The 13,832-nt window shown below is 36.8% G+C and overlaps 1 protein-coding gene across 1 annotated transcript in view; it reads left to right on the top strand.

Moving 5' to 3' along the window:
• Window positions 1-13,832, top strand: part of ESR2 (estrogen receptor 2 (ER beta)) — a 60,402-nt gene that overhangs the window by 13,331 nt on the left and 33,239 nt on the right. The window contains exon 4 of the mRNA XM_006891830.1: window positions 10,744-11,037. Coding sequence (XP_006891892.1) covers window positions 10,744-11,037 — 294 coding nt within the window. The remainder of the gene's footprint in view (window positions 1-10,743; window positions 11,038-13,832) is intronic.

Raw genomic sequence — 13,832 nt, 5'->3', positions numbered from 1 at the left:
TGGCACCAGTAGCCAGGAAAATAAAAGACTTTGAACTGTGGTGCTGGAAAAGAGTGTTGAGGGTACCATGGACTGCTAGGAAAACAAACAGATTTATCCTGGAGAGGGTTAAAATGGGTGGCTCCTTGGAGGCAAGGATTCTGAGGCTCTGTCTAACATACTTTGGACGTGTTATAAGGAGGGACCGGTCCTTGGAGAGGGACATCATGCTTGGGAAGGTAGATGGACAGCAAAGGAGAAGAAAGCCCTCTATGAGATGGATTGATTCAGTGACTGGGGAAATCGGGATAGGTGTGTCGGAGACAGTGCGATTGGCACAGGACAGAGCAATTTAGGGCTGTTGTACATAGGGTCGCTATGAGTTGCAAGCGACTCGACGGCACATAACAACAACAATACCATTAATATCACACTCAAACAAAATCCTGCTGAAGATTATTAAAAAATGACTGGAACAGTACATCAACAGATAAATACCAGAAATGCAAGCTGGGTTTAGAAGAGGCCGTGGCACTAGAGACATTATTGCCAATGTCAGATGGATCTTGGCTAAAAAGCAAAAAGTACCATAGGAATGTATATCTACGCTTTATTGACAATGCAAAGACATTTGGCTGTGTGGATCACAACAAATTGTGGCTAACCTTGAGAAGAATGGAAATCCAAGAACACTTGATTGTGCTCGTGCAAAACCTATACTTGAATCAGGAAGCAGTCCTCAGTACAGCGCAGGGAAACACTGTATGGTTCAAAATCAGGAAAGGATGTATTAGGAAAGAATACTGTCTCCATACCTTTTCTGTGTATATGCAGAACAGATCATTCGGAAGGCTGGGCTTTGTGAGGAGGAAGGTGGCATCAGGATTGGAAGAAGAATCATCAACAACTGTGTTATGCAGATGATACAACCTTGTTTGCTGAAACTGAGGAGGACCTAAAGCACTTATTGCTGAAAGTCAAAGACTATACTTTTCAATATGGATTGAAGCTCAACATCAAGAAGACAAAGATTTCTCACCACTGGGCCAAGTGGCAGCACCATGATGGGTGGAGAAAAAAAATGAGATTGTTAACAAGTTCTGTTTGCTTGGCTCCACAATCAACATTTTTGGCATCAGAAGTCGGGAAATCAAAAGATGACTTAGTTGCTTTGGAAAGTCTGCTGTCAGGGACCACTCCAAAGTTCTAAAGAACAATGGTGACAGTCTAGGGACTAAGGTGTTCCTAATCCAGGCCATGGTCTTTGCAATTACTTGCTATGCATCAGAGAGCTGGACAATGACTAAAGATGACAGAACAGGAATCAGTACTTTTGTGTTGTGGTACTGGAGAAGAGTATTGAACATACAATGAACTATTAAGAGAACAAAGACTTGGAGAAAGTGAAACCATTTCTTGGTGGCAAGGGTTTTGAAGCTCTGTCTCACATACTTTGAGCATGTGGCCAGGAGGGACCAGTCCTTGAAGAAGGACCTCATTCTTGGAAGAGTGGAGGGACAGTGCAGGAGAGGAAAACCCTGGGTAAAGATAGATTGCTACAGTAACTGGGGTAATGGGTATAAGGCATGTCAGAGTCAGGATAGGGCAGGTTCAAAGCTATTGTACATAAGATTACTGAGTCATAGGCAACTTGATTGCACATAACAACAGCAGCAACATACCAGCTTTGCTAGTACTTTTCCTATTCGTATGTAATTTTTTAACTTTCTTTGTGATTAGTCATAGTTTTCTTATAACTAATTCTTTTTCAAAGTTAAAACTCAAATGTAGCTGATAACTTGAACATTCTCTGTCTTTTTCTCTTTCTGTGTGTATACAATGAAAAAGAACTTTCAGCTAGTTCAGACTTAAAGTTCAGAATTACATCTCTGACTTCTCAGAGCTGCTCATATTATCTTATGTTTTTTCTTTGTTTTAATTTTAAATTAATTTAAATGAAAGCTTACAGAGACTTTGGATTTCCACTCATTCATAAAAATATGGAATGCCTCAAGAATTTGCGTGTCATCCTTGCGCAGAGGACATGCTAATATTCTCTGTGTTGTTCCAGTTTTAGTATATGTGCTGCCGAGGTGAGCACGTCTTACATGCTTTCAATGTCTATGAGCTTCAGTGAATCCTGGGGCTGCTCTAAAATGCATGGACATTTCTACTCCCACCATTTTAATGGGATTCTTCCCAAACGTGGTCCTATTAATGGAATTTGTTATAATTGTATAATTTAGTTAAAATTTATGTAAACATGAATGAATATGGGTCGACAAGACAATCATTTCCAGGAAAGCTAGATTAGATGCTTTGAAAATGTTGTAAAAGGATAATAGCAATTAGATTAGGTGTGGATAATAGAAGGGAGGGAGAAATCATAAACCTGGAAGACTCTCACTTCAGATTGCTTCATCTGTGTATAAATGCTGGCTCTGTTTTGAAGGAACAGAGACTGGAACCCCAGACACATTTATAGTGTGTGGCTTGTGCAGGAAAGTGGCTTGTGGTCCGATTGGCAGAGTTGACTCCAAATGACAAAATATTGAAAAGAAATGTGCTCTATTTTTAAGTTAAGTGATATTATTTTTTAAAATTATTTCCATTTTAGTCTTAGGCTAAGAACATTACACACACACATACACCCCTTGTGCCAAGAGCTTATTTTTGACTTATTTCCAGCACCTGTGTTTCAGGACCATGGGCAGCAGCACATGCATGCACTGGTGTGAGTGGTGGGAGGTGCATCAGTACTGGCTCCTATGTACTGAGGCTCCTTTTTGGCTCATCACTTCCTTCTTAAAATACCTGACTGTTCTGACTCTGGATTTTCTTGTTTCTGAAATCATCGGCTTCATTGGACTTTTTAAGGATGAAACATATGAAAACATTCACAAGAGACCCAGGATAGTGGCACTAACTTTTTATTTTCTTTTCCTCATTGAAAAACTTAGAAGTATGAGTCCCGGTACAGCCCAGTTTTCATGGAGGGAGTAGTGAGATGCAATTAAAGCATCTGTCATGAAAAAAAGCAATGAGAATGAGAAAAACTGGATGGATTATGTATACTGCGTTGAAACAGATAAGGGACAGAACAGTTTAAAAGCAACATATTAATAGGGAATTATGATTATCATAAGAATCTGGAATGAAGTTTACAGAGTAGAGTATACTCGGGGTGGGGGTAGGGGGGTGTCGGAGGATTGTATACCAATGAAATAATTTTTCTTTTACTTTTTCTTTTTTTAAATTTATTATTAATTTCAGTAAAAATTTATAGACACTTTGGATTTCCCTTCATTCATTGTTGAACTTTTCTCACCTCCCAACCCTCCCCCCTAGTACACTACCCTCTTATAAAAGTAAAACAAAAATTCTTTCATTGTTTTACAAACACTCCCCCAGGTCCACTCCACAGTGTAGCCTTCGCTCTAGACACCTGTCATGACAAAAATACCTAATCACATATCCCTTTTAAACAGTTTCTCATCTATTTCAATGTAGTATACATTATTGAACCCATCTTCCTCAGTCTCCCCCCAACCCTGATGTCAGTCCTGTTTTACAATAGTGACACCATGCATTATTTGTCCTTTTGTGACTGAGATACTTCACTCAGCATAATGTCCTCCAGGGACACCCATTTTGAATAATACTGCATGAGTTCCTTGTTTTTCAATGTAGTATAGTATTCCATTGTGTGAATATACCACAGCTTCTCTATCCATTCATTTGTTAATGGGTACTTAGGTGGTTTCCAGCTCCTTACTATTGTGAACAAAGCCTCAGTAAACATGGGTGTGCATATATCTTCTTGGATGTCAGTTATGGTCTCTTTGAGGTATATTCCCAGTAGTGGAATTGCTGGGTCAAATGGTATCTCTATTTGCAACTTTTTGAGAAAGCGCTATACCGCCTTCCACAGTGGTTGCACCGTTTTAGATTTCCACCAACAGTGAATAAGGGTTTCAGTTTCTCCACAACCTCACCAGCATTTGTTGCTTGCTGTTCTGTTAAATTTTGCTATTCTTACTGGGGTGAGATGATATCTCATAGTTGTTTTGATTTGCCTCTCTCTTAGAGCTAGGGATTTTGGACATTTCTTCATGTGCTTGTTAGCCATCTGAATGTCTTCTTTGGTGAAGTGTCTGTTCATATCCTGTCGCCATTTTTCTATTGGATTATTTACCTTTATCTTGTTGTGGTATCGTTTACTTTTCAAAAAGAAGAGCAAACTGGGGGTGGAGGGAGTGGGCAGGGAGAAAAGTGCAACAATGAATGAATGGAAATCCAAAATCTCTGTAAATGTTCATTGAAATTAATAAAAAAAACACTATATTGAAAACCAATAAAAAAAACCACAATGAGAGAAAAGAGTATCGAAAACCAGGTAGTCACTGGGTGAGAGTCGCCAAAAAAAATAATTATTTTTTGATATTACAGAAGAAATTAGATGAGTTCTTGTGCTATCTGTTGAATATTTGATGTTTTGCTGTAATAGCCTTCCTGTTCATAGAGTATATTCTTCCAAGTCAAGTGACTGAGGGAGAGCTGTTAGGTGCTTCTGTGAGTCAGCTCCAACTCGTAGAGACTCTTTTTACAACAGAACAAAATCCACCCCATCTTTGGCCATCCTCACATTCTCTGCTGTGCTCAAGCATATTGTTACAGCCACTGGGTCAATCTCTCTCCTTGAGGGTCTTATTTGCTATCTCTCCACCTTTGTAAGCATACTTTTTGTGGTAGGGATTGACTCTTTCTAACAACATGCTCCTAGGGTATGAGACTAAATATCAACATCTTACCTTTAGGAACACCCTGGCCACACTTTTTCCAAGACAGATTTGCTTGTTCTTTTGGCCATTGATTGTGTGCATTAATATTCTTTACCAACACTACAATTACAAGACATCAACTCTTTTCTAGTATTCCTTATTCATTTTCACATGCATATTTCACATTAAATTTCCCAACTTGCATATGTATAGGAAGCAATTGAAAAGGCCATATTTTAGGTAAGCTGTACCTTAGTCTTTAAACTGATATCCTTGCTCTTTAGCTTTTTAAATGGGTCTCTGACAGCAGCTTTTCCCAATACCATCAGTCATTTGATTTCTTGACTGTTGCTTCCATAGGTGTTGTGGATCCATGTAAAAGGAATCATGGATAATGTCAATCTATTCATTATTTATGATGATATTTTCAGCTGTGAAAATGTTTATTTTATATTGATGTGTAATCCATACTGAAATATTTCAAATTTTCCTGAGAGCCAATAATTTAAACTTACTTAAACTGAATATTTCTTTTTAAAAAATGTGGACATTTGAATTTACTGAGGAAGCATGTTGATAGGATAAAAACTAGGCATTTTCTAAATTTTTACTTTTAGATTAAATTTTGTAGAAAAAATTTAGTAAAACTTTAGCCCATGTTAATACCATTTTAACTTATAACACATTTTTTTAATTTCCACCTTATATTTTTATCTTTAGCCCATGAATATTTAGAAATATATTCTTATACTCAAATATATAATGGTTTTTGGACATTTCAATTTTTGCTGTTGATTTCTACTTTTACTGAACTATAGTCAAAGAATATGTTCTCTAGGGTACAATTGTAGTTAAGATTTTCTCCATGACCTAGTTGTGATAATGCTTTCAAGGATTAAATATTATGAGTTTCTGTAGATAAAACTTGTTAATTTTGTGGTTCAGACATTTTGAATGTTTATTCACTTCTTCCTTTCCTTGTTGCTGAGCTGTCAAAGGGAATTATGTTAAAATATCCCATGAAAACAGCTTGTTTGCCAGCTTCCCTATTGTTTGCTTGTGGTATTCTGAGGCTGTTTGTTGTTGTTGTTTGATCTTTTATATATATATGAGTTTAACATTATTTATCTTCCTCACAAATTGTTCATATAATAATTGGTAGGAGCCTCCTTAGTGCTAAGATTTTTTTGTCATAAAGTTTATGTTGTCTGATAGATAATGACATTTCTTATGATCACGTTTTCATTCATTTCTGTCATCTTATTTCTTTTTTGCTTTTAAACTTTTTATCATATATTTTCTTTTTATATGTTAATTATATGTTTGGTGAGGGGTGTTTTTGCTTTTGTTTTTTTTCTGCTAGTCATATATTCTGTTTAAATTCTTTTGATGCTGATGTTTCTATTTTCAGAATGAATTCTTGAGTTATTTGAGAATTTAAGTGAATGTCTCCAGTTCCTCCTTTCCCAAATTGAGGATCTTTGATAGTTCTAACCAGAATCATTCCCCTCATCTTCCATTTATACTCACAGGTAGTTAGGTTTCACCTTGTTTTTATACCTCTATAATGTAATAGTTATTACTTTACTCAAAGCTTTTTCTTTCTTTTTTTTTTTCCTCATATTTAAGTTTGTCTTTACTGGGTTATTTTCTTAACATTGCTTCATTCCTCCATAAATCTCACTCCTTTTTTTCTGATTCATTTTTCTGTTTCCCAAGGAATGTAACTTAGTAGTTGTTTCAGAGGGTCTGTGAATAATATACCTCTCAATATTAAATGGAAAATGTCTTTCATTTATCCTCATTCTTGAGTGATATTTTATCTGGGAATTTAATTCTAAATCGAAAATTACCTTCCCTTCTCATTACCTATGTCCTAGAGAAGGTGCAATCAGAGTGGTGCTTGTAGGCAAAAATCATGAAGCTTCATCTCACATACTTTCAGTATGTTGTTGTAGTTCTATGTACCATCAGATCACCTACGATGCTTAGCGACCCTGTATACATTAGCTCTGAACCCTGCCCTATTCTGAGCCAGTCTCACTGACTCTGTTATACCCAACCCCATTGCCCCAGTGACTGTGTCACTCCATCTTATCCAGGATCTTTCTCTCCTATGCTGTCCCTCCACCCTTCCAAGCATGATGTTCTTCTCCAGGGACTGGTCCCTCTTGACCGTATGCACAAAGTATGAGTCTCCAAGGAAAAACTTGGTTTCACCCTTTCTAAGACATACCTGTTTGTTCTCCTGGCAGTCCATGGTATGTTCAATACTCTTCTCTAGCACCATAACTCAAAAGCATTGATTCTTCTGTCATCTTTGGTCGTTGTCCAGCTCTCTGAGATTAATATTGCTACTCCTGTTTTTTTCTGGTTGCCTTCTGCTTAGTATATCCCCCCTCCTTTCATTTTTAGTCTTTATTTTGCTTTACTTTTCAGGTGTGTCTCTTGTAGACAGCATATTGATGAGTTTTGTCTTTTTAATCCAATCTTCTACTCTTTTTCTCTTCAATGATGCATTCAAACCATTCACATTCAATGTAATTATTGAGAGGCAAGGTTTTATTGGTATCATTTTATTGAGTTATCTTTGGTGTTGTTGCTGGTTACTTTGGTCCATCCTGCTTTCTGTAGAATTTCTGTAAGAATGATTTATCTCAGTATTTCCTGCAATGCTGGTCTTGTTTTTACAAACTCCTTTAGATTCTGCTCTTCTAAGAATACCTTGATCTCTCCTTCCTATTTGATGGACAGTTTTGCTAGGAACAATATTCTTGCTTGACAGTTGTATTCTTTGAGTGTTTGATATATGTCATTCCATTGACTTCTTGCTCGTATGGTTTCTGCTGAGAAATCGGCACTTAATCTTATTTGCTCTTGCTTATTGGTTATTCTTTGTTTCTCCGTAGCTGTTCAGAATTTTCTCCTTATCTTAGGTTCTGGCAAATTTAGCTATAATATGCCTTGGGATTTTTCTTTTGTTGTCTATTCTATATGGTGTTCACTCAGCTTCTTGAATATATATTATCTAATTCTTCATTATGCCTGGAAAGTTTTCTTCTAGTAATATTCCCACAACTTTCTTGGTGCCTTTAACTTGCTTTTTCCTGTTTGAGGATTCCAATTATGTGCATGTTATTCCTCTTGATGGTGTACCACATTATTCTCAAGCTTTCTTCTTTTCTTTCTTTTTTTTTCTAGCAGATCAATGGTGAGGATTCTGTTTCACTGGTTCTGTGTTCCATTTTTTGATGTCCCTCCAACATGTTGACAGCATCTGAAACATTGGTCCTCATATTCTGGATTGTGGTTTTTTGCTTGTCCTGAGCCTCTAGTGCCTCGTTTGTTTTATCTGCATTGTCTTGGATTGTTTCTTTTTAAGTTCTTCTTGGTTTTTGTTTTCAGAATACTTTAATTCTTTGAGTTTGTCTTTCACCCATAGAAAAGATTGTCTTTTTTTCCCCCTTCAATTCTTTGTCAGAAAGTTCCATCAGACTTGCTGGCTTCAGGAAATTAATTGATACTGGGTCACTTTTTGGGGGTTACATCTTGTTTTGTGTTTGTGTTGGGTATGAGGTAGTCTGCTTCTTCAGTGTCATTGCTGTGGTAGAGTTTTTCATGCCTGAGGTCTTAGCAGGCTCTTCAACTGATAACCTTGGCTCAGGAAGTCACTGCCCCAGAGGAAGGTGGGGCAGCTACTCCACCTGAGTTTCTCTCTGATCCTTTTTTTTTTTCCTCTCTGATCCTTTGACTGAAGGGGAAACTTACTTCAGCTGGGGAAAGATATGGACTGTGAATTAGTAACCTTCTCTGTCAGGCAACTGCCACAGTTGGGGGGCGGGGCACCAAAGGGTCGGTAGCTCAAGAGAGCTCAAGTTCTGGGATAGGGGAGGAAATGGCTTCACCTGTGATATTCATGCTCTGGTGCAGTTCAGAGGGACAGCAGTGGATTATCCTCCAGACAGCAGGGCTGGGACTTCCAAGTGGTGGGACTAATCCATTGTCCAACTCTCTGATACATAGTAAGAAAATTAAAATACCATGGCCTGGATCAGGAGCACCTTAGTCTCTAGATGGACATTATTTCTCTTTAGTACTTTGGAGAGGTTCCTGACAGCAGATTTACTTAATGCAATTCATCTTTTGACTTCCTGACTGCTGGTGCCAAGAATTTTGTTTGTGGAGCTGACAGAGTGACTGCAGCAATAGCCTTGAGTGTGTCAGAGATGGTGAAGTTGGCAGAGGGTAGGACGGAGTTCAGGTCTATTGTTCATAGAATTACATGCGTTGTACTCAACTTGACAGCATCTAACAACAGCAACAACATTATCTAAAGATATTAGTCTATTGTCTTCTAGGTGATAGACCTATTCACTCATTGCCTTTAGAAAGAACTCATAAATGACTCTTTGTTAGGTTTCAAAGATGATAAATTGTGAGAAAGAAGATTACCCACTTTTCTCCCAAGGAGCTGCTGGTGGATTTGAATTGCCAGCTATGTGTGGCCATTGGTTTAGCAGTGCAACTCCCTACGGACCATGCTACCAGAGCACCCTTATAAACCTGCAATAAATAAAATAGTCAGTAAAAACATAGAAGTAGAGAAGCCAGGGGAAAAAAGACTTATTTATATAAAATTATTTATTATTAAATGACAAAACATTTTCAATAAATGGAAAAAACTTATTCAGTAAATGGTGTTGAAAACATGTATCCATCTGGAAAAACAAAACATGAGCTACTAACGTCACATGATACAAGCCATACATAAATTCCAATAATAGTCAAACCATAAAACTTCTAAAAGAAGGTATCAGAGAATACTTGTATTAGATTAATGCAAAATAGGACAAATTTGTTGAAACATCTTATGGTAAAAAAACACCATCATGAGCAAAATTAAAAAACAAGTAACAAACAGGATAACGATTGCTTTTAACAATATATTATTTTTATTATTATATTTAAAAAAACTTTTATTGGCCATGAGAGAAAATGGGCAAATAAATATGCAACTCACAAGAGAAGAAATAGAAATGTTATTTAACTGTGGACTCATTTAAAAAATATAAAGTAAAATGAAGTTATTTAATCATCAGTTAGATTAACAAAGGTTAAATTATTACCATGCCCTAGAACAATATTAGAATCCTTCAATATTAGAAGCTGAGGCTTGAAATTTCTGTTTGTTGTATTTCAACTTAGAAATGTCATGTGGGTTCTCTTTTGGTTTTAAAACTCTGAATCTTTGCACATTTCTTTTTAATACTTTGTCTTTCTATGCTGTCCTTTGAAATCTGCTCAGGAATTTTGCACATTATTTTTTCCATTCATTGTAACTAATCTACAATCTACTTGTTTCAGAGTCTCTTGTAATTTCCATTTTGGTCTTTTCTTTCATTCCTTCCTTTTTTTTAATGATCTCTTGCTTTCTTTATGAGACCATTTAAAAACATGAAAGGTATAAAAGGCATAAAAGGTATAAAAAAGAGCAAGATATTGTAGTTTTTATGTTCTAAAAATTTTTTAGTTAATTTGTATTATATAAGTATGTGAAAAGAAACATTTATACATACATATGCATAAACATTTTAAAATATAAACTTCTTGTCTGATAACTATTTGGAAAAAGCAGTGTTGAATTCCTAATTTCCCTCGTTTTCTGCCTGAGAAAATATCTCAGCTTCATGATTTGGAAGCTGATTTATGGTTGACACTGAGGTTGGACCCTACAATCATTTGGGCTATTGTTCCTATGACAATCATGTTATCTGTTTCTAATACAGTCCCAACTACAATCATCTTTAGTATATGCTCTAGGGTGCAGAAAAGTAAAATTTAACGTTCCAAGACAAATTTTGATAATTCACTGAAGGCTTAATTATCTTTTCTCCATTTTCATCTGTGCAAGTGGGGGCACTTGAATGTTGGATGAGGGGAAAACGTGGGAAAAGCACTGTCTTCACATCTGTTTCCCTTTTAGGGTCTCGGCGAGAAAGGTGTGGGTACCGCATAGTGCGACGGCAGAGAGACCCCGAGGAGCAGCTGAACTGCGTGGGCAAAGCTAAGCGGAACAGCGGGGCCCGCGTGAGGGAGCTGCTGCTGAGTGCCCTGAGCCCCGAGCAGCTGGTGCTTACCCTGCTGGAGGCCGAGCCACCCAGTGTGCTCATGAGCCGCCCCAATTCCCCCTTCACCGAGGCCACCATGATGTTGTCCTTGACCAAGCTGGCGGACAAGGAGTTAGTGCACATGATTGGCTGGGCCAAGAAAATCCCTGGTAGGTCTTTCTGGGTCTTCACTTCCTATTTATTTGTGAAAAGGTGTGCCCTTGACATTTCTGGAGCAAGAGTACAAAGACGTTTTTCACAAACTATGGCTAAATGTTGAGCAGTTTGACAGCTTCATTTTTATCTTTTAAAGAAAACGTTTAATTAAGTTTAAATAATTAAATTAATAAATAATAAACAATGAAAATTTAAGATAAAATACACTATTTCCTCTTAGTTTTACACATATAACTTCAGTACACATTACACATACACATGCAATACACATACAGAGTTTCAATACGCTTAAATTCGAGGAACCTGAAAGACCAGGTTCAAATTTAGATTTCTTAGACTAAATATGTGTTTGAGTTTTATTGCATATATATTTCTTTTATATTTAAACGTTTTTTTTGTAAGTATGCCTGTATGCACATGTATGTAAGCCTTTTAAGAATGTATCCTATATTATTCAGTGACTGTGTAGAAATAGCAATATTGGTTTCCAGCCATTACAAGTATTAATTTGGTTAATATAGGACAAAGCTCAGGACAAGGCTTGGTAGCTGTGAGCTTTTAATTTTTTTATTGAAAAAATGGCCTTTTTTGCCATTGAGAATCTACACAGAAAAACCACACACTTAATTCCAATACCTACATAAACATCTCTGTGACACTGATGACATTCTTTAATTGTGTACTAGTTCTCACCCTTCTTTTCAGAGTTCCTCCCTGTCCTTAGATTTTCTGGGTATTTGGAGGAAAAAAAACCCCAATGTTAACAGTGTTCACCCCCCCATTTATCAATTTGTAAATGTATATCCCCCTATTTTATTCTTGTGTCCTTAGATATGTAATGAGATTTTTTAAAAATTAGCACACAAGTCTCTCGTTTGCATGCATGACTTTCAAGGTTGAGTTTGATTTTGTTGCCCTCTGTCCTCATTTCTCATTTCCTCAGCTAGCATGTGCAGCAGCTCAGTAAAGTGTAAGCTCATTCATGTCTATGAAATGTTTTTGGTTATGTTGCTTGTAATTTAAATATGTAAGTTTATTTTTGCATTCCTATGTGAGCATTTTGAATCATTATCATCCTGGTAATTAAACCATGTATAAGAAAAAGATTCAAAAGAAAAGGTTCTTGGTGAGCTCTGCTGCTGGTGAGAAACTGCACTGCAATCCCAGAGGTGCACGGTTCAAATCCACCAGATGCTCTGCTGGAGAAGGAGGGACAATCTCTTCCTATACCACTTAGATCCGATTTGATGGTACATACACACAGAATAATAAAAATAATTAAAAAATAAAAAAGAAAAAGGTTCTTTCCTCTTGTAGTTTTCACACTTCATTCCTTTTTCTGCCATCTAAATTCCTTCAGCAAGTCCTTAATACCTTTGAAACTATAGAAGCATGTAGTTTTGAAGGTAAATGTAAAACCATTGGATATGATTCTTTTAATCCCAGTGTTTTTATTTACAACCCAGAAATGCTTAGCAACTTCACTATCTACTGCTGCCCTTAGAGATACCACAAGTGGATGGTTTGCACAAGTAGAAATTTACTCTTACAGTTTAGGTGACTAGAAGTTCAAACTCAGGGTACCCACTCTCTTTCTACCAGATGTCATTGATTGTTTCCTTCAGCATCTCTAGGCCTGATATTCATGGAGCTCCCCACCCACTCCTTCAATTCAGTTGACTCGCCTCCCATTTTATCTCCAGGAAAATAAAAGATATTATGGGCTACCCCCTGGAGAAACTCCTTTTACATTAGCTTAGGATTTTGATGAGATGCAGGGGTGATGCCTTCCACCCTTAATCCTTTTACACTATTCGGTTTATCAGATCATCGTGGATCATGACATAGCTTCCACATTGTATCATTTTACACACATATCTTGAGGGGAGAGTATCCACCCTCACCATGTTATCTTTGTCAAGTATTTCAATGAAAGCAGTTTTGCGTGCTCTCTTTTCTGTCTGGGGATCAGTGACTTGCTTTTGCCAGTAGTTGGCATCTCTCAGTGACATGGAGAAAACTCTCATTTGTGGGAGAAGTCTCCAGGACATTCACCATCTTGGTTCTCAGAGTGTTCCAGTGGGGTGAGTGTTCTGGTCACTCCACGTATAACCTCCCCTCTTTTCTCTTTTTGTCTAAGTGTTGAATTTTTAAAAAAATGCTTTTTTATTGGTTTTCATATAATAATCCCTTTACATTATATTTCATTCATATACATTGTATTTTATACAATCTTTCATTTATATTGTGTTTCATTTGATTTTTTAAAAAATTTGTTATGTTAAAAATTTATTATCTAGGGAGCTCTGGTGGCCTAGTGGCAAGACACTGCACTGCAATCCCAGAGGTACGTGGTTCAAATCCAACAGATGCTCTGCTGGAGAAGGAGGGGGCAATCTCCTCCTGTACCAGTCTGATCTGATTTGACGGTACACTTAAAAACAATACAATAAAAAAAAATATTATCTTATTCATTTAATTTGGTTTTAAAAAAAATTCTGGTTTGCATACAGTGGTTTTTATACATTGTGTTTCATATAAATGATGTTTTATGTAACCATTCACTTTTATTCAGTCATTCATGTACATTGTTTCCTTCATGTACTCTTGTTTTATATAGTCATTTCTATATATTATGTTTATATAATTAATTATTCTTGATCTATGGCTTTTGTCCTCCTGTCTCATCAAGTCCCCATAGTGCCTTCCCTTCACACACCTCCATCTACTGCTGATCTCTGCTGACCGGTTGATTCCCTCTCTCTTCTTCTGCACCCCTTTGCTTCTT

The sequence above is a fragment of the Elephantulus edwardii genome, unplaced genomic scaffold, assembly GCF_000299155.1.
Source record: "Elephantulus edwardii isolate Elephantulus edwardi_28Jun2011 unplaced genomic scaffold, EleEdw1.0 scaffold00104, whole genome shotgun sequence".
NCBI classification, from domain to species: Eukaryota; Metazoa; Chordata; class Mammalia; order Macroscelidea; family Macroscelididae; genus Elephantulus; species Elephantulus edwardii.
This window is presented reverse-complemented; position numbering and strand designations above follow the sequence as displayed.